Genomic DNA, 20590 nt, shown 5'->3' on the forward strand with positions numbered 1-20590 from the left:
AGTAGCAATAAATAACTTTAGAAAATCCTTCAAACTCCAACATTTTCCAGATGCAAATTATATTCCAGAGCTGGAGGGGGCAGCAGTGACGATCATGCTGATCCACATCAATAAATGGCAGTACAGCATCTAACACCACAGTCATATTGGTACTTAAAGTACACAAAGAAGAGCAATGCTAACGCTAGCTAGAGAACTACTGAGTGCCTCTTTAAATGAAGAAAAACATTACTGAGTGCACCTTTAAAACATCTCCTTTTGTTTTCCACAGAATGAGGAAAATCGTAAGGATATGGAACGCCATGAGGGTGAGTACAATTTAAAAGAATTTTCATTTTTGAGGGAACTGTTCCTTTAATGGTTTTAAACATAACTTCTTATTTTTCTTTACATTTTGGGTTGAATTGTGTTTTTTCGTGAGATTCACCCAAATGAGAAATAAAACTGACCAGGTCAGGGTAGGGTTCAGTCTCTTTCCTCCTTGGAGGGGTAAACTTGACCTGGTCAACTGAAACAAACAATAAGCAAATCTATTACTCATATTATTTATCTGCATGTTTTGTTACATAAAATATATATATATTGTATACAGTGCATTCATAAAGTATTCAGACCCCTTCATTTTTTTCACATTTTGTTATGTTGCAGCCTTATGCTTAAATGCTTTAAATTATTTTTTTCACATCAATCCCCATAATGACAAAGCAAACACCAGATTTTTGATAACTTTGCAAATTTTTTAAAAAGAAAAAACTGAAATATCACAATGACATAATATTCAGACCATTTGCTATGACACTTGAAATTTAGCTCAAGTGCATCCCATTTCTCTGGATCATCTTTGAGATGTTTCTACACTTTGACTGGAGTCCAAATTCAGTTGATCGGACATGATTTGGAAAGGCACACACCTGTCTATATAAGGTCTCTCACAGCTGAAAATGCATATTGCATAAATGCCGTGAGGTCAAAGGAACTGCCTGCAGAGCTCAGAGACAGGATTGTGTCACAGACCTGGGGAAGGCTACAAAAGAATTAGTCTGCTTGTAGGTTCCCAAGAGCACAGTGACCTCCATAATTCTTAAATGGAAGAAGTTTGGAACAACCAGGACTCTTCCTAGAGCTGGCCGCCCGGCCAAACTGAGCAATCGGGGGAGAAGGGCCTTGGTAACAGAGGTGACTAAGAACCAGAGATCATGTGTGGAGATGGGAGAAACATGCAGAAACTTGCAGAAGGACAACCATCACTGCAACACTCCAACGATCTGGGCTTTATGGCACAGTGGCCAGACGGAAGGCTCTCCTCAGTGCAAGACACATGAAAGCCTGCTTGGAATTTGTAAAAAAGCACCTAAAGAACTCTCAGACTGTGAGAAATAAGATTCTCTGGTCTGATGAAACAAAGATTGAACTGTTTGGCCTCAATTCCAAGCGTCATGTCTGGAGGAAACCAAGCACCGCTCATCACCTGCACAATACCATCCCAACGGTGAAGTGTGGTGGTGGTAGCATCATGCTGTGAGGGTGTTTTTTTCAGTGGCAGGGACTGGGGGACTGGTCAGGGTTGAAGGAAAGCTGAATGCAGCAAAATACAGAGATATCCTTAATGAAAACATGATCCAGAGCACTCAGGACCTCAGACTGGGCCGAAGGTTCTCCTTCCAACAGGACAATGGCCCTAAGCACACAGTCAGGACAATGCAAGAGTGGCTTAGGGACAACTCTGTGAATGTCCTTGAGTGGCTCAGCCACAGCCCGGACCTGTGCCCAATCGAACATCTCTGGAGAGATCTGAAAATGGCTGTCCAACCTGACAGAGCTTGAGAGAATCTGCAGAGAAGAATGGCAGAAAATCCCCAAATCCAGGTGTGCAAAGCCTGCCGCATCATACCCAAAAAGACTTGAGGCTGTAATCGCTTCCAAAGGTGCTTCAACTAAGGACTGAGTTAAGGGTCTGAATGCATATGTCTGTGTGATATTTCCGTTTTTTTCTTTCTAATACATTTGCAAAGTTATCAAAAATCTGGTTTTGCTTTCTCATTATGGGGTATGGACTGATGTGGAAAAAAACCTAATAATTTAAAACATTTTAGCATAAGGTTGCAACATAACAAAATGTGAAAAAAAGGGGTCTGAATACTTTATGAACGCACCGTACATGTTTGTGTATATATATATATATATATATATATATATATATATATATATATATATATATATATATATATATATATATATATGGACAATATTAGTCTATATTCAGTGATCCTGTTTTTTATTTGATTATGAACACCTGATATGAAATGTAACCCTGTAAGTATGTGCATGTGTGTGAATGGGTGTATATGTGCGAGACCACCAAAAACATCATGTTTCTGTATGCTTAGCTGCACTGTTGATTTGAGTGTGTACATCACTTCCTTTCCACCCTAGAGAAGCTTCATTGTCTGTCTGGCTTGTCTGCATAAGCCTGTGAATGCTGTAATCTTACAGACAAGACCTGTCACAATGGCTTCTTAGTAACTGTGCCACTGACTTGCCACACGATAACACATATCGCACTCTCTGCTTGGCCTTGAATGTGATCACTGGCCTCAGTTCATGTGAGTGAGTGCGTGTGAGGGGTGGAGAAGGACACATGCCATAGGTATGTGCTAAACAGTACCAGCTCTATTAGTTTTGTGCCCATTGACATCACTGTAGCTATGCTCAATAGCTGCCTTGTTATAAGGCATCTCCTCCGCTACACATCCATACATTTAACTTGATAATCATGCTGGAATGAAAATAAACATGGCACTGACTTTTGTGTGACACCAAACTTTAAAATGTACAAATAAAAACATAAAAATACATGAAATAGTTAATTACTACATTTCTACAGAAAATTATAATAAATTCTTAGTACATTTAATATTCTAATTTCTCATACCATACCATACCAAACCATCCCATCTTATCTCAGTATCTTATCCTATCCTATATTAAACTAAATAAAACTCTAATAATAATAATAATAATAATAATTGTATAGACAAAAGTGAAATACAATTTAAATGTGTATGTTGATCAGAAGAATATATCTGTGTTTTGTGTGAACTTAAAAAATGTAAATGCAAAAGGACATTAATAACCAGAACTCACATTGTTCTTCGGATAAACTCCTCTCCACTGGCATATGCTTTCCTTTAGACTGTATTTTATCTGGGGCTGTATCATTTGTCTGTAACATGCACACAAACACAAATATTGCACTACAAAACTTTGTGCACTTTGACAAGCTGAACTCTGAAGTACTCTGACACACATTTGGAAAAGGCATTGAAAGTTTTGCTGACTTCATTAAAAGTGCAAAGTTTCCCAACAACCCTGCATCTTTTGCCGTACTGATTTTGCCCCATGATGTTCTTCAATGTAATTGTTTTGGGAAACATCACTTCTGTTTGAAAGTAAGATTCTTAAAAGTTCGACAAAACTTTTTGGAAATTCCAGTTTGCGTTGCTCTATGAATGTCACATATTTTTCTTAAGAGACAGATGAAAAAATAAATAAACAAGCTTTCAGGACTTTACTGACCTCTTCATGCTCATCAAAGCTGGGGCAATGGTGAAGGTCTGGGTTATTTGCCATGTCCAGCAGCTCAATCATCAATTTTCTAGTCAGTAATTGTGTTACAAACGGGTGCTGAGGAGAAAGAAAGCAGCATTAATTTTCGATATTTCTAGAAGTATTTTCTGTAGAAATACAGAAAACGACTAATATCATAGGTTTTCTTGAATCCTATTATTTCTGTTTTGAAGTATGGAATAGCTTTGAGCAGATAATTTAACATAATGAGAGAAGAAAACAAGTGATCAGATATTTTAAGGAGATACGTATACTTTAATGGCTGTGATCTGTTACAGACATCTGCTAAGCAGCTATATAGAAACGGAGTAAGATATCCTACAATGATCATGGCTCCAAAATTGATTTGAAAAAATACACACCATATTATACAGCACCAAAAATGGATGGGTTTTATCAATTTAAGGGTCAAAAGGAGGTGATTTACAGTACAAGTATTTATTTTGCCATGTTTACTTTTCTGGCCAATTACATCTCTAAAGGCGGTAAAAATATACAGGTGCATCTCAATAAATTAGAATGTCGTGGAAAAGTTAATTTATTTCAGTAATTCAACTCAAATTGTGAAACTCGTGTATTAAATAAATTCAATGCACACAGACTGAAGTAGTTTAAGTCTTTGGTTCTTTTAATTGTGATGATTTTGGCTCACATTTAACAAAAACCCACCAATTCACTATCTCAAAAAATTAGAATACATCATAAGACCAATAAAAAAAAACATTTTTAGTGAATTGTTGGCCTTCTGGAAAGTATGTTAATTTACTGTATATGTACTCAATACTTGGTAGGGGCTCCTTTTGCTTTAATTACTGCCTCAATTCGGCGTGGCATGGAGGTGATCAGTTTGTGGCACTGCTGAGGTGGTATGGAAGCCCAGGTTTCTTTGACAGTGGCCTTCAGCTCATCTGCATTTTTTGGTCTCTTGTTTCTCATTTTCCTCTTGACAATACCCCATAGATTCTCTATGGGGTTCAAGTCTGGTGAGTTTGTTGGCCAGTCAAGCACACCAACACCATTGGTGTCATTTAACCAACTTTTGGTGCTTTTGGCAGTGTGGACAGGTGCCAAATCCTGCTGGAAAATGAAATCAGCATCTTTAAAAAGCTGGTCAGCAGAATTTCTTGGTAAAAGGGTGCAGTGACTTTGGTTTTCAAAAAACACAATGGACCAACACCAGCAGATGACATTGCACCCCAAATCATCACAGACTGTGGAAACTTAACACTGGACTTCAAGCAACTTGGGCTATGAGCTTCTCCACCCTTCCTCCAGACTCTAGGACCTTGGTTTCCAAATGAAATACAAAACTTGCTCTCATCTGAAAAGAGGACTTTGGAACACTGGGCAACAGTCCAGTTCTTCTTCTCCTTAGCCCAGGTAAGACGCCTCTGACGTTGTCTTTGGTTCAGGAGTGGCTTAACAAGAGAAATACGACAACTGTAGCCAAATTCCTTGACAGGTCTGTGTGTGGTGGCTCTTGATGCCTTGACCCCAGCCTCAGTCCATTCCTTGTGAAGTTCACCCAAATTCTTGAATCGATTTTGCTTGACAATCCTCATAAGGCTGCGGTTCTCTCGGTTGGTTGTGCATCTTTTTCTTCCACACTTTTTCCTTCCACTCAACTTTCTGTTAACATGCTTGGATACAGCACTCTGTGAACAGCCAGCTTCTTTGGCAATGAATGTTTGTGGCTTACCCTCCTTGTGAAGGGTGTCAATGATTGTCTTCTGGACAACTGTCAGATCAGCAGTCTTCCCCATGATTGTGTTGCCTAGTGAACCAAACTGAGAGACCATTTTGAAGGCTCAGGAAACCTTTGCAGGTGTTTTGAGTTGATTAGCTGATTGGCATGTCACCATATTCTAATTTTTTGAGATAGTGAATTGGTGGATTTTTGTTAAATGTGAGCCAAAATCATCACAATTAAAAGAACCAAAGACTTAAACTACTTCAGTCTGTGTGCATTGAATTTATTTAATACACGAGTTTCACAATTTGAGTTGAATTACTGAAATAAATTAACTTTTCCACGACATTCTAAGTTATTGAGATGCACCTGTACATACCTAACCATATATACTGTATATATAGTAAGGACCTGTCTGTAAATGCTTTTTTAAATAATAATAATAACAATAATTAAAAAGAAAATAGTTGAATGCTTCTCATGACCTTTATGCAAGTATGTTTTCTAAAGGGGAATACTTGAGGGAAGGGCAGTGAAGTGCTATTCAGCAGTAACACTCAAAGCTGTCACTCCGACACTTAATTGTCAGTTTTGACAAAAGCAGTCAACCAGGTTACATTTTATTCTATGCAACCACAACATCCAGATCTGCCTGTAGACTTCATAAGAGCAAATATTAACTTTGATGATTGACTTTGGCTTTGAATATTCTGGCACTGTCACCTGGAGTAATGTTTCTGCAGTCGGCCTCTTGCGAGGACTTTTGATCAAACACATCTTCACAAAGCTATGAAAACCTGCAGACCTGCAAAGAATGAAGACACAAACAACTCAGAAATCTTGTCATGTAATCACAGGAAAGTTCACTTATCTTTAAGCCAACTTAAGAGAGAAATAACATTTATTTATGGGGTTTTGAATTTTTCAAACTAATGTTCCACACCTCCTTGCTATCTCACCATTTGCTCTTGTCTTTGAGTTTGGGAGGCTGGAAGCTGCTCTTAGACATCAACATCAGAGCTCTACCAAAAAAAAAAAAAAAAACATATTCAACAATGTTTCAACATTGATACCTAAAGATTACCAGTGCTGTTTTCTTTTCTCATAAATGAATTAAATGTCTTATTCTTACCGCATGGGATGAAGGTCAAACATGGGTGGCTGTAGCTCTGCCAGCTCGATGCCTGTGATGCCCACTGCCCAGATATCACACAGATGATTATATCCACCCTTCTTTTCCACTGCTGCCACCTCAGGGGCCATCCTAATGTAACAAATGAACATTGGGTTTCCTACCCTTTACAGCACTGTAAAAAGTGGCAACCTTCAACTGTTACCTTAAAGGGATAGTTCACCCAAAAATGAAAATCCTCTCATTATTTACTCACCCTCATGCAACCCCAGATGTGTATGATTTTGTCTTCTGCAGAAAACAAACTTAAGATTTTTAGAAGAAAATATCAGCTCTGTAGGTCCATACAATGCAAGTGAATGGTGACCAGACCTTTCAAGCTCTAAAAATCATATATATGCAGCATAAAAGTAATCCATATGACTCCAGTGTTTAAATCTATATCTTCAGAAGCTATATTATAGGTGTGGATGAGAAACAGATCAATATTTAAGTCCTTTTTTACTATAAATTTCCACTGTCACATTTACATTCTTTCACATTCTAAAAGTGAAAGTGGAGATTTAAAGGATAAAAGGATTGAAATATTGATCTGTTTCTTACACAAAGTGATTGAATTGCTTCAGAAGAAATATATTAAACCACTGGATTCGTATGGATTACTTATAGGCTGCCTTTATGTGCTTTTAGGAGCTTCTGGCCACCATTCACTTGCATTGAAAGGACCTGCAGTGCTATTCTTCTAAAAATCTTTGTTTGTGTACTGCAGAAGAAAGAAAGTCATACACTTCTGGGATGGCATGAAAGTGAGTAAATGATAAGAGAATTTTCATTTTTGGGTGAACTATCCCTTTAAGGAGCTATTTCTACCTGATCTGACCCTTAAAAATAGTTCAGTACACTGAAAAAAAAAAATTAAAACCTAAAAATGTGGTTCATGTGGTAGCATCTAAAATAACCAGTTTCATTCAAGTCAAAAATATTATTTAACATGACTGAATAAACCTGACTACATTTGTTTACAAAATGAATTTTAATCAGGTAGGGTAAGATCAGGTTGGGTTAGATCAAGTTAACATCTGCAGAGTTCCACATTTTACAGTGCGTACTCTGACTGTGTACTCTTAAGTGAATTGGTAGATTTTGGGTTAAATTTAAACAGTGCAAGGAAATGATTGCCTAAAACGCATAGGCCTATAATATAATTAAACTATATTTAAAGACTATAAAACAATAATATAGGAATAACATAAACTATATTTACACTGTTAAAAAGTGCTAGCATGTAATTGTTACCTTAAAAATCTATTTCTACTTGATCTAACTGTTAAAAATTACTTTTGTTGGTGTACACTAAAGTATTCAGGTTAATTTATATATTAAATGATATTTTTTGACTTGATCCAGTTAATTTAGACCAAATTTTTTTATCTGGTTATCTGACAAAACAGATTTTGCAGTGTAGCTACACTTTTTCAAAAGAGAATTTAATTTGTACTATATTTGTATAACATAAATAGCAGTAGTGGTAGTTGTATAATAGTTAATAGTAATAGTTACAGTATTATAATAACAGTATTATTTATACACAACTGCCAAGGAACTGTTTCATTATAAAATCCAGTCTAATTCTGCAGGAATCAAGGGCAAATCTCTGTGCAGACAGCTCACCAGTAGGGAGTTCCTATGAAGGACTTCCTCTTGGCAACAGAGGCACTGATCTCAGCTGCAACCCCAAAATCAGCTATAGAGAGAGGCAGATAAAAAGATAGAGAGAGGCATAATAAATACATTTGTAATAATGCATAAGTAATAAATAATGTTGTGTGTAAGTCTGAGTGTGTGTTTAAAGAAGTTACACACACAAACACAGATATTATCACTCACCCAATTTGACGTCTCCTCGTTCAGTAAGGAGAATATTAGCTCCCTGTATTAGGAGAGAGAGATTTACAATTGATTTATCCAATTAAAACATAACTGCACAGCAAACCCACAATAAAGCCTCACCAACAGACATTACTTCATAAATTACCCTCATCTACCTTAATGTCTCTGTGTATTTTGCCTGTTTCATGGAGATGGTTCAAACCCTGGTTAAGACAAGAAAAGCAGTCGATTCAAAAAGAAGGGGTAGTGTAACATTTAAGAGATATGCCACTGAAGATGCTTTAAATAATTGATTAATCTCACCTGGAGTGTTTCCCTGCAGATGTAAGCTATCTGTTTTTCCTTCAAAGGGCCAGTTACTGAGGAGGACATATTTCATTAATGATCAAAGGTTATTTCAGCAATACAACCACTGTATGATTCTTGGTAAATAACATTTTAAGATTAATAAACCGTGCCCCATAAATTAACATTTTATATCATAATTTATTATTATATGAATCATATGTTTTTTGTTCATATCATAAATTACCCTGAGGTCCACTGATAATGTAAGTCAAGATTTATTACAACAAAAACAGACATTTTCACATTATTTTCACATGACCATTTTACACTTGCTCTCTGACCCTGCAAAGTAAACTAGTTCTAAAACTAGAATTAAAACTAGCTAGTTTTTAAAGGTGCGCTCAGTATTTTTTTCCTCAATTAAAACGTTTTAATCCTAAAGAAATTAAAAGTAATTTTGAAACATCTGTATAAAATCATGACCTCTCACATGAGATGAAGGCTCCAGTCATATCACTAACCTGAAAAAAGCTGTTTTATTACATGTAGAGGGTCCCCTCACAGGGGCAGCCATGTAGAGGTCACATGACCAGCTAAATACTACTCGCTTAATCTCAGTAACCGCCCTGTTATTGGTCACTTTCACTCATGTATTAATTGAATCATGGCTGACTGTGAACTGTGAATTTCTACAATGGCATCGGTAACTGAAAACTATTGTGTTTGAATGATGATGCATCCATGCCCCTAGTGGTCAGTGTAAGTCCAAAACAACAAGTACAATGAAATTACTGAGGGCACCTTTAACACTTGGAGCCAGAAACAGAACAATGGCTGTGTCTCGTTTGGAAGGCTGCGTCCTCCGGTGGTCGCATTTGTCGGCCGCATACGTCATCGAGGCTGTCTCGTTTCAGAAAAGCAAGTAGGACACTTTGAGTGCAGCCTTCAAATGCAACCTTCTTTCACGGGAATTCGGAGGATGCAAGGGGTGTATCCTTCGTGGGCACTTATAACCCAAAATTCTTTGCTTCAACGGATTGAACGGATTAAGTAATGTTAAGTAATGTTAATTCCCAAGTTGATGTACCTCAGTAGATGGGTGCAGAGTATGAAATATGTATAATTATATTAATATATAATTAAAATAAAGTATTAGACTAAAAGTACACCTGTAAAATCTATTTCCTTTTCTCTTTACATCATTATAAATCTCCTCAAATTTACCTCATACATTGCCTTCTAAAGGAACTTTGTTCCCTTCTCACTCAAAGCGCTCGCTCTTGTTAAAGAGTGGCGTGCTGTCATAGCAACCATGTTGTCCTACGAAGGCCATCTCGTTTAAACAAGGCTTGTTTAAAGGAGGACGTTCAGTATACTGCAGCCTTCAAAGGATGCGTCCTAACTAGCACGCAGCCTTCGAAACGAGACACAGCTAATGTTTGGCGAACTTTCCCCATATCCTACTCGTATCACTCTTATCATTTTTGATATACCAAATAGAATAATAGTATATTCTTCTGGTGTTTAGGAATAATAGTATTAGTCTTACTTCCTCATTATTATTTCACCTTGACTGGGTGGGCCAAGTTGCTGAACACCAGACAAGTATCAGAGAATGTGACTTGGTGACATGTTTTTGTGTGTGGTTAATTTATTCTAATATCTGATTTCAGAAATCCACAATTTCAGAACAAGCCATTTTGACAGCTTTTTTTCTTGGAAGGAAGTATGCTACAGTGAACCAAAAAGTACGCTTGTATAGTAAACATCTGTTTCGCTATCATCATGAAACGAAAATGCAAATATGATTGCTTTCAGATTTTTCAAACAGATTTTTCAAACACTATCCCCATCAGCCACCCCAAACTCACGCAATTGTCTGAGCCAATGTTTTTATGTCAGGCTGGTTGGAATGCCCAAACAAACAAAGCAATGTTTTGAAAGCAACACAGAGCCACAGTGTTCACACTTTTCGGGATAAATCAGCCAACTAATTATACAGTTGAAGTCAGAAGTTTACATAAACTTAGGCTGAAGTCATTAAAACTCATTTTTTTAACCACTCCACAGATTTCATATTAGCAAACTATAGTTTTGGCAAGTCATTAAGAACATCATTTTTCCAACAATTGTTTACAGACAGATTGTTTCATTTTTAATTGACTATATCACAATTTCAGTGGGTCAGAAGTTTTACTAAGTTAACTGTGCCTTTAAGCAGCTTGACAAATTCCAGAAAATGATGTTAATCCTTTAGGCAATTAGCCAGTTAGCTTCTGATAGGCTAATTGGAGTCATTTGGAGTATACCTGTGGATGTATTTTAAGGCCTACCTTCAAACTCCGTGCCTCTTTGCTTGCCATCATGTGAAAATCAAAAGAAATCAGCCAAGACCTCAGAAAAAGAAATGTGGACCTCCACAAGTCTGAATCATCCTTGGAAGCAATTTCCAAACACCTGAAGGTACCACGTTCATCTGTACAAAAAACAGTGCGCAAGTATAAACACCATGGGACCACAGCCATCATACTGCTCAGGAAGGAGATGCATTCTGTCTCCTAGAGATGAACGTAGTTTGGTGCGAAAAGTGCAAATCAATCCCAGAACAACAGCAAGGACCTTGTGAAGATGCTGAAGGAAACAGGTAGAGTATCTATATATATCAAGTATCTATATCCACAGTAAAACAAGTCCTATATTGATATAACCTGAAAGGCTGCTCAGCTGCTACAAAATCACCATAAAAAAGCCAGACTACAGTTTGCAAGTGCACATGGGGACAAAGATCTTAATTTGGAGAAATGTCCTCTGGTCTGATGAAACAAAAATTTAACTCTTTGGCCATAATGAACATCATTATGTTTGGAGGAAAAAGGGTGAGGCTTGCAAGCCGAAGAACACCATCCGAACCGTGAAGCATGGGGGTGGCAGCATCATGTTGTGGGGGTGCTTTGCTACAGGAGGGACTGGTGCACTTCACAAAATAGATGGCATCATGAAGAAGGAAAATGATGTGGATATATTGAAGCAACATTTCAAGACATCAGCCAGGAAGTTAAAGCTTGTCGCAAATGGGTCCTCCAAATGGACAATGACCCCAAGCATACCTCCATATTTGTGGCAAAATTGATTAAGGACAACAAAGTCAAGGTATTGGAGTGGCCATCAATCCGATAGAACATTTGGGGGCAGAACTGAAAAAGTGTGTGTGAGCAAGGAGGTCTACAAACCTGACTCCGTTTTATCAGTTCTGTCTGGAGGAATGGGCCAAAATTCCAGCAACTTATTGTGAGAAGCTTGTGGAAGGCTACCCAAAATGTTTGTCCCAAGTTAAACAATTTAAAGGCAATGCTACCAAATACTAACAAAGTGTATGTAAACTTCTGACCCACTGGGAATGTGATGAAAGAAATAAAAGTTGAAATAAATAATTCTCTCTACTATTATTCTGACATTTCACATTCTTAAAATAGTGATCCTAATTGACCCAGGGAAAGTTTTCTGCAATTAAATGTCAGGAATTGTGAAAAGCTGAGTTTAAATGTATTTGGTGAAGGTGTATGCAAACTTCTGACTTCGACTGTAGTTGTCTCTGCAAAAACAAATTACATTTTTTTTTTTTTTTATCTGTGTCGAAAATAAATCACCTTTAAATACGACATGACCCCTTTAAATGGTAGCACATATTGCTAATGTTAGTCAGTGTATACCTTGATAGATATCCTGCAATGATCCTCCCCCACAATATTCCATGCATATCCACAGCTTAGTGTTCCTGAAAGCAAAGCAGTTTAGCACATGGCCCTTTGCAATGACTCCTTGCACACAAAACATTTTCAAAACACACACACATTATTTACAGACACGACAAGAACTTTATATGCATAATCAAAGCTTGTGGGTGGGAATGCATTCCTTCCAAAGGATATTCAGGGAGCATCAGTCATTTTGAGCATGTCCAGACACATGTTGATAACTACAGCATTTACAAACCTAAAAAATCTGTCTGAGGGTTATTTGTGCTGATCTGATTGCGTAACTCTGCCTGTGGGGGTGTAAAACACGTAGTGGAATGCTCAGACAACTGCTGGGCCAATACCTGGAAATGCAGAAACCGTACATTACTGTATATTACTGTACCTGTGGTAAGTGCCATAATAGGCCACTATGTTTTTATGTTTACACTCTTTCATCATTGTGATTTCCTGTTGGATGGTAGTGATGTCATCACCTGAAAAAGAAATAAATAAAGTTGTATGTCCATCAAAAGGGTAAAATATTGTATTTTAAAGGATAAAAATATTGGCATTAAAAGCTATCTCTAGTGTAGGGTCAGTTTCAATATCTAATACAAGATAATTAATCTCTACTATTTCTTGTGTTATAATGCAAGACAATCATATACTTAATGTTGTTTATAGTACTGGTAAATTATCACAAAATGCTGTTGAGTTAAGACTCATAACTATTATGAGTAAATGTAGTTACATTTACATAAATGTAAATGTAGTGTTCACTGTACTACAAATTATACATTCAAGCAATTGATCAGTGCAACAAAAACCTATATAGTTTAGAGGAATGTTTTAGAAACAGCATATGCCCATTCATGTTTATATTCTCTACACCACTGCTAACTGTGAGCAAATAAGCACCTGAAAATGCAGTTTGCCTTAACTGTCCAAAAACTTCTGACTAATAAAACTTCTCACACACCTGGATCCAGTTTAACCATTTTGATAGCAGCCATTACTGAGCTCTTGATGTTTCTAGCCTAAAAGGAAATACATAATATTACATGATTCACTGATTGGAAGTTCTGGTTAGACTTTTTCTTTCATTGAATATGGGGAGTTTAACAATCCATATTAAATAGGATATTTCAGACAGTGAAGACTGACTGGATGAGTTATGTTCAAAGTAAAGTAAGTGTGTTGTGAAATAGCTGATACATGTACACCTGTGGCGGCACATAATTTGAACTCTTTATGAATGCACCAAGTCTAGATATTGGCAATATCACCTACAGTTACACTTATATAGTACTTGGTGCAAGAACTCACTGAGATCTGAAACTTGGTGCCCTGTTTCATATTGCTTTTGCCATTGTTTACTAAAAGTAATACACCGCAAGAAACGTGTTACAGTGATTTTATCATGGTTAAGGGGATTTTAGGTACTGAGCTTCATGTTGTGCCTAAGAACACATAGTAACCTTATTAAAATCACTGTTACGCAGTGTCTCTCAATGCTTTTATAGTAAACACATATACTTATTTTTGGTTTTCAAATGAACATGTAATGTGGATGAGGAAATGTTATAGAACTGAGCAAATGTTACTCAAAGGCCATATTATTTTGATAAAATATTTGTTCTGCTGTAGGAAATTCAGGACAAAAGCCAGCCCTCCTGGCAGGGATCTTAATGATAAATATGCTAGTGTCAGTAGCAGCCTGCTGTGTCCTTCACTGTAACCTTGTCCTGTAGCTAATGGCAGGAGCTGATATTCTTTCTTCATTAGTCTAAACTGTACAGTACTGCACAATAATCAATTAATCACTGATGAGGATTGATTCAATCAAGCTACTTTAAAACCGTTAATCCAGTTTGCCAAGTATTCACCAAATTAAGACTGATCTTAGTCTTGTCCGATTTTCAGGAATATTTGAGGAGTAATTACATTATACTCCTAACTCTAACCCAAACCCTAATCCTACCCTAACGTTAACAGTACTGAGAACAAAACAGCGTCGGCCTGCTGAGGCATGGACTCTACAAGACCCCTGAAGGTGTCCTGTGGTATCTGGCACCAAGACATTAGCAGCAGATCCTTCAAGTCCTGTAAGTTGCGAGGTGGAGCCACCATGGACAATCGGATTGAGATCTGAGGAATCTGGAGGCTATGGAAACACCTTGAACTCTTCACCTGGTCTGCAACGATGCGTAGGTGGTACGAGACAAATTGACATCCACATGAATGACTGGACCCAGGGTTTCCCAGCAGAACATTTCACACTCCCTTCACTGGCTTGTCATCTTCCCATAGTGTATCCTGGTGCTATCGCTTCCTCCTGTAAACGGCGCACATGTACATGGCCGCCCACGTGATGTAAAAGAAAATGGGACTCGTCGGATCAGGTGACCTTCTTCCATTGTTCCAAGGTCCAGTTCCGACGCTCGTGTGCCCATTGTAGGCACTTTTGATGGTGGACAGGGGTCATCATGGGCACTCTGACCGGTCTGCGGCTACGCAGCCCCATATGCAGCAGTGTGCGGTGCACTGTGTGTTGTGACACATTCCTCCCATAACCATCATTAAAATTTTCTGTGCCACAGTAGACCTTCTGTCGGTTCGGACCAGACGGGATGAGCCTTGGGCACCCAACACCCTGTCACCGGTTTGTGGTTTGTCCCTCCTCGGACCACTGTCGGTAGGTACTCACCACTGCTGACCAGGAGCACCCCAAGATCCTTGCCATTTCAGAGATGGTCTGACCCAGTCATCTGGTCATAACAATTTGGCCCTTGTCAAAGTCGCTCAGGTCTTTACTCTTGCCCATTTCTCCTGCATTCAACTGATAGTTTGCTTACCATCTAATCTACCCAGACCTTGACATGTGGCCTTGTTAGGAGATGATCAACATTATTCGCTTCACCTGTGAGTGGTCATAATGTTCATAAAGGCTCATCAGTGTACACCTAATCCCAAACTCTAAACCTAGCCCTAACCATAACAGTAATGAGACCAAAACAGTGTTATTTCACATTTGTGCTAATGTAGTATCCCCCAAACCAGAGATCAAAATGAATGTGACATTAAACGTTTTCCGCTTGTCTGAAATTCGGCACATTGGGTCTGACTTAAAGTGAAAAACATTCAGAACTAACCAGTCGAAAAGTGCTGACAAATTACCACTAAAGTAGGGAGAGCCCAAAATGTACTGACAGTTTAACATGGCAGCTGACCATGTAATTCAAATTAAATTCATATTAACATCAGACTGATTTACTTAGTGATACATCTGATCAGGCCAATGGTTAAGAAAAACCATCTAACAAAAAAAGTTAATCAGGGAAGTGGACCTCCATTTTTGCTTTCAGCAATTCATAAACATAACACATAAAAAATTTCTGGACAAAACCTGGAACTTCGCTGAGCTGCCTTCCTGTTGCTTTTCCTGGCATGCCAGAGGGCTTCCTGTCATGACTAAAGCGACAGTGCAACATTCTCTTAATGGTTTTGCTGTTCAACCTGAAATAACGTAGCCACAAACCGAGGACAATGGTTCATGCCAGATATCTGTCCACACTTTGGCCAGAAATCCAAAACTTGTCATTCTTTTGCTTGTTGGCGTAGTTAGAAACGAGAAGTCCGTCAAATGAAAAACAAACTTTTCTAAACTGTTCAAATACATCTGCGAATCCTCCCCATGAAATATTTTTAGATCTTGAGATCTATCTTACTCAAAGTTGAGAGAGTTAGAGTAGTGTCATAGAAAGGATTCTTTGTGTATTGTACCATGGAAAACAAAGAGTTGTTGGCTCTCCCACTGAGTTATGATAGAGTCAGCTGTGTTAGGGACTGCTACAAAAGAGTGACACATTACTCTAGAATACATGAAAGACAGAATAGACAAGAAAACCAATAAAACCTTTAAAATACCATACACATCTTGCAGAATAACAGTGCCACACCTGTGAGGTTTTAAAGGCATAGTTCCCCCAACAATGAAAATTCTCTCATCATTCTCTCATAATTTACTCAACCTTATGCCACCCCAGATGTGTATCACATTTTCTTCTGCAAAACACAAACTAAGATTTTTAGAATCTCAGCTTTAGATCTCAGCTCTTAGGTCCATACAATGCAAGTGAATGGTGGCCAGAACTCTGAAGGTTCCAAAAGCATATAAAGGCAGCATAAAAGTCCAGTGGTTAAATCTGTGTCTTCTGAAGCGATATGATAGGAGTAGGTGAGAAACAGATCAATATTTAAGTCTTTTTTACTATGAATTTCCAACTTTGACCAACCAGCAGGTGGCGATATGCACGAAAAATGTGAAACGGCAAAAAACAAAATAAGAAGAATGTGGAAGTGAATGTGAAAGTGGACATTTAAAGTAAAAAAAAAAAATAACTTAAATATTGATCTGTTTTTTGTTTTGTTTTTTTACCCACACCAATCATATATCTTCTGAAGACGTATTTAACTGCTATAGTCTTATGGATTACTTTTATGCTGCCTTTATGAGCTTTTTGGACCTTCAGAGTTCTGGTCAGCATTCACTTGCATTGTAAGGACCTACAGAGCTGAAATATTCTTCTAAAAATCTTTGTTTGTGTTCTGAAGAAGAAAGAAAGTCATACTCATCTGAGATAGCATGAGGGTTAGTAAATGAGAGAATTTTCATTTAGTGATTTTGTGGCATAAATATCCCATATAAGGTCAGCTTGCAATGCCTTAAACGGAGTGTATGTGTTCTCACACATGCTGTAAACACTATCACTTTTGAAAACTAAACAATCCAGTCTGTCAGGTAACATGAATCTGACTTCTTGTTCAAATATTCAGCCCAAATAACATAATTAACAAAAACTGAGTGCTGATTTGTTTGGATTGTCTCAAATATAGCATTAATAGGTGGTAATACCATCGTACATTTTTGGCAGTGTCCTAATTCCTAAAAGAAAAAAAGTGTTTTCTCAAATCTTGACAGTAGCTATAACATGCGTTTAAGCAATGAGACATTCATGTAGCGCATTCATGCATTTCAAATTCATGTTCTGGCTTGAAGACTAATTTCCAAATGATAAACTTCTACGTTAAGAGATGCAAAAGATAAGCTTCTTTCAACACTCTTACCTTGAAGACATCTCCGTATGTGCCACTCCCGATCCGATTAATAATCTCATAGTCATCCAAGGGATCCAAAAATGAGACTCCTATAGTATTCATGCCAGCAGCTCTCTACGCGATTCACTTACTCATGACAGCTGTCACTTGCGTCTCTGATTTGCGGTAAGGTCATGCCATCTTGTTTCGCTTTTATCAGAAGTGGAAAAAAAAAAACAAAAAAAAAAAACATTTAACTATAATTTGAAAACGTAGAAAATCAGCAATAAAAGTTAATGTGTGAACATTCAGTCTAACAGGATAATTAATGCATTTGCTTCATCTTTTTGCCTGTCCTCTGACTTGCGCACCTACACTCGCAGTAAAGATTTGGAGACGGGACACCCTTTTCCGAGTCTGCGCATGCGCTAAACCATATTCTTTACTTTACTTTTTTTTTTTTTTTTTTAATTCAACGCCACAAGAACAAGCGGTATTAAACATTATTTACATTAATGCTGCCAGACAACAATTCTTATACAAAATGTAGTTCTTTTAAAACATTACATATTTTCAGTGCTTTTTTGTTTTTAGTTTGCTCCAAAAGGTATATGTATAATTCAAAGTCATTTATAAAATGTAAAATATTGGGTTTACAAAGAGCCCATTTCTTCTTGTGCATATGGTATTTTCATTATAAAATATAAAACTGCATAATGTATTGTTGTTTACATTCCATAATATCATTTTGAAAATAAAAAGCACATCAAAAACATACATTTCTATCACACATCCCAGTTTTCTATTAATATAGGTTTTTAAATCCTTCCAAAATAATCTTGAGTAAATACAATGATAAAACAAATGCAGGATTGTTTATTTTTCTAATCCACAAAATTCACAGGTATTTGAAATACCTTAGCTGGATAGGTCCTACGCAGTATTTTGTAAGATACTTCTTTAATTTTGTTATTGATACAAAATGTATTTTGCATTTTCCATGCTTTGTCCCAATATAGATTACCAAATAAAAAATACCAAAAAAAAAAAACAAAAAAAGAAAAAAAATCTTGCTGCAGGAAATGAAACAGAACAAAAAGCATTTCTTATGAACTTATTGCTACATTGGTGTTTTAAAACATCAACATTATCAATATAAATATGCTCACAAAAATCATCAATGTTGATTTCCACTGAACTAGAGTTCCTTAAAATAACATCACGCTCTTCGGAATTGTGTCAAAAACAATAGCAAGATCTCTTGGTTTAACTGGTAACTGAAATGTTTGAAGAAATTCAGTATAAGACAACAAAAAGCCATTTGAATTAATCAACTGCCTTACTAAAATAATTCCTTCATTGAACCAAGTATGATAGAACAGTGATTTGCTTTGAAATAGTATGTCTTTGTTCCATATGAAATAACTGTGGTGAGAAATTGAGCTTGTAGATCAAATTCCACGCTAGCAGGGCTTGTTTGTGAAAACTGGCCAATTTGACGGGAATTTTGTCAACAGTAAAATTACACTTCAACAAAAAAAGCATACCCACAAGACTATTAAATATGTAAATAGGAAATATGTTCCAAATACTTTTCTTATTCTTCATAAACTCTATCAACCATTTCATTTGGAAAGCGTCATTAAGTGTTCCAAAATCGAAGACCTCAAGTCCCCCTTGCTCTTTAGTGTTACAAATTACCTCCTTTTTTAAATAATGTGGCTTTTTCCTCCAAATGAAGTCATAAAGTATCTTGTCTAAATCCTTAATCACCTTAGGAGGCACATCTAATGATAAAGAAATACACACAGATCTAGATATTCCTTCCGCCTTTGACCATAATACCCTCCCAAATATTGATATATCCCTCATTAAGCAAATTATTATTATTTTCAATAATTGGATCAAAATTGAATTGGCTCCTTTGTTTTTCATTTTTACAAACTACTTCACCAAGATATGTTAATTTTTGTTTAACTGGAATACTTTACATTTCTGTAAAAGAACATTCTTTAAGGGGAAACAACACAGATTTATCTAAATGTATTTTTAAGCCTGAAACAGCAGTGAATGCCTCTATATATATCTAATTACATTTGGTAGCTCAATTATTATTATATATAAAAAAAAAAAATCATATTGCAGTGTCATCAGCAAACTGGCTGAGTTTAAATTCTGTACCTAAAGCTGATACCATTAAGCTGATTGTTCTTTATATGCATTGCCAAAATCTCAGTGACTAACAAAATTAAAAAAGGAGAGGGCATCCTTGTCTAATACCTCTATTAATATAAAATCTTTGAGAAGTGCCATTAGCAAGTTTGACCGAACTATTACATCCACTGTATATCGTTTTAACTGCTTTCAAAAACATACAGGTGCATTTCAATAAATTAGAATGTCGTGGAAAAGTTAATTTATTTCAGTAATTCAACTCAAATTGTGAAACTTGTGTATTAAATAAATTCAATGCACACAGACTGAAGTAGTTTAAGTCTTTGGTTCTTTTAATTGTGATGATTTTGGCTCACATTTAACAAAAACCCACCAATTCACAAAAAAATTAGAATATGGTGACATGCCAATCAGCTAATCAACTCAAAACACCTGCAAAGGTTTCCTGAGCCTTCAAAATGGTCTCTCAGTTTGGTTCACTAGGCTACACAATCATGGGGAAGACTGCTGATCTGACAGTTGTCCAGAAGACAATCATTGACACCCTTCACAAGGAGGGTAAGCCACAAACATTCATTGCCAAAGAAGCTGGCTGTTCACAGAGTGCTGTATCCAAGCATGTTAACAGAAAGTTGAGTGGAAGGAAAAAGTGTGGAAGAAAAAGATGCACAACCAACCGAGAGAACCGCAGCCTTATGACTGTCAAGCAAAATCGATTCAAGAATTTGGGTGAACTTCACAAGGAATGGACTGAGGCTGGGGTCAAGGCATCAAGAGCCACCACACACAGATGTGTCAAGGAATTTGGCTACAGTTGTCGTATTCCTCTTGTTAAGCCACTCCTGAACCACAGACAACGTCAGAGGTGTCTTACCTGGGCTAAGGAGAAGAAGAACTGGACTGTTGCCCAGTGGTCCAAAGTCCTCTTTTCAGATGAGAGCAAGTTTTGTATTT

At 37.0% G+C, this 20590-nt stretch overlaps 1 protein-coding gene across 4 annotated transcripts in view; it reads right to left on the reverse strand.

Annotated features, from left to right (window-relative positions):
* The window catches only part of LOC127410309 (mitogen-activated protein kinase kinase kinase kinase 2-like), a 39087-nt gene extending 21231 nt beyond the window's left edge, over window positions 1-17856 (reverse strand). For 3 of the 4 annotated variants that reach the window (XM_051645509.1, XM_051645517.1, XM_051645525.1), the window contains exons 1-14: window positions 17492-17856; window positions 13344-13401; window positions 12768-12858; window positions 12338-12402; window positions 8643-8698; window positions 8495-8542; window positions 8337-8379; window positions 8121-8193; window positions 6450-6581; window positions 6277-6339; window positions 6041-6122; window positions 3577-3684; window positions 3145-3223; window positions 450-508 (exon numbers count right to left, since the gene is read on the reverse strand). In XM_051645509.1, coding sequence (XP_051501469.1) covers window positions 450-508; window positions 3145-3223; window positions 3577-3684; window positions 6041-6122; window positions 6277-6339; window positions 6450-6581; window positions 8121-8193; window positions 8337-8379; window positions 8495-8542; window positions 8643-8698; window positions 12338-12402; window positions 12768-12858; window positions 13344-13401; window positions 17492-17584 — 1050 coding nt within the window. In that variant the 5' untranslated portion in view covers window positions 17585-17856. Of the gene's footprint in view, window positions 1-449; window positions 509-3144; window positions 3224-3576; window positions 3685-6040; window positions 6123-6276; window positions 6340-6449; window positions 6582-8120; window positions 8194-8336; window positions 8380-8494; window positions 8543-8642; window positions 8699-12337; window positions 12403-12620; window positions 12727-12767; window positions 12859-13343; window positions 13402-17491 lie in introns of all 4 variants that reach the window. The other variant, XM_051645529.1, reaches the window with a different exon arrangement.
* Between the last annotated feature and the right edge of the window lie 2734 nt (window positions 17857-20590).

The sequence above is a fragment of the Myxocyprinus asiaticus genome, chromosome 2 (assembly GCF_019703515.2).
Source record: "Myxocyprinus asiaticus isolate MX2 ecotype Aquarium Trade chromosome 2, UBuf_Myxa_2, whole genome shotgun sequence".
NCBI lineage: Eukaryota > Metazoa > Chordata > Actinopteri > Cypriniformes > Catostomidae > Myxocyprinus > Myxocyprinus asiaticus.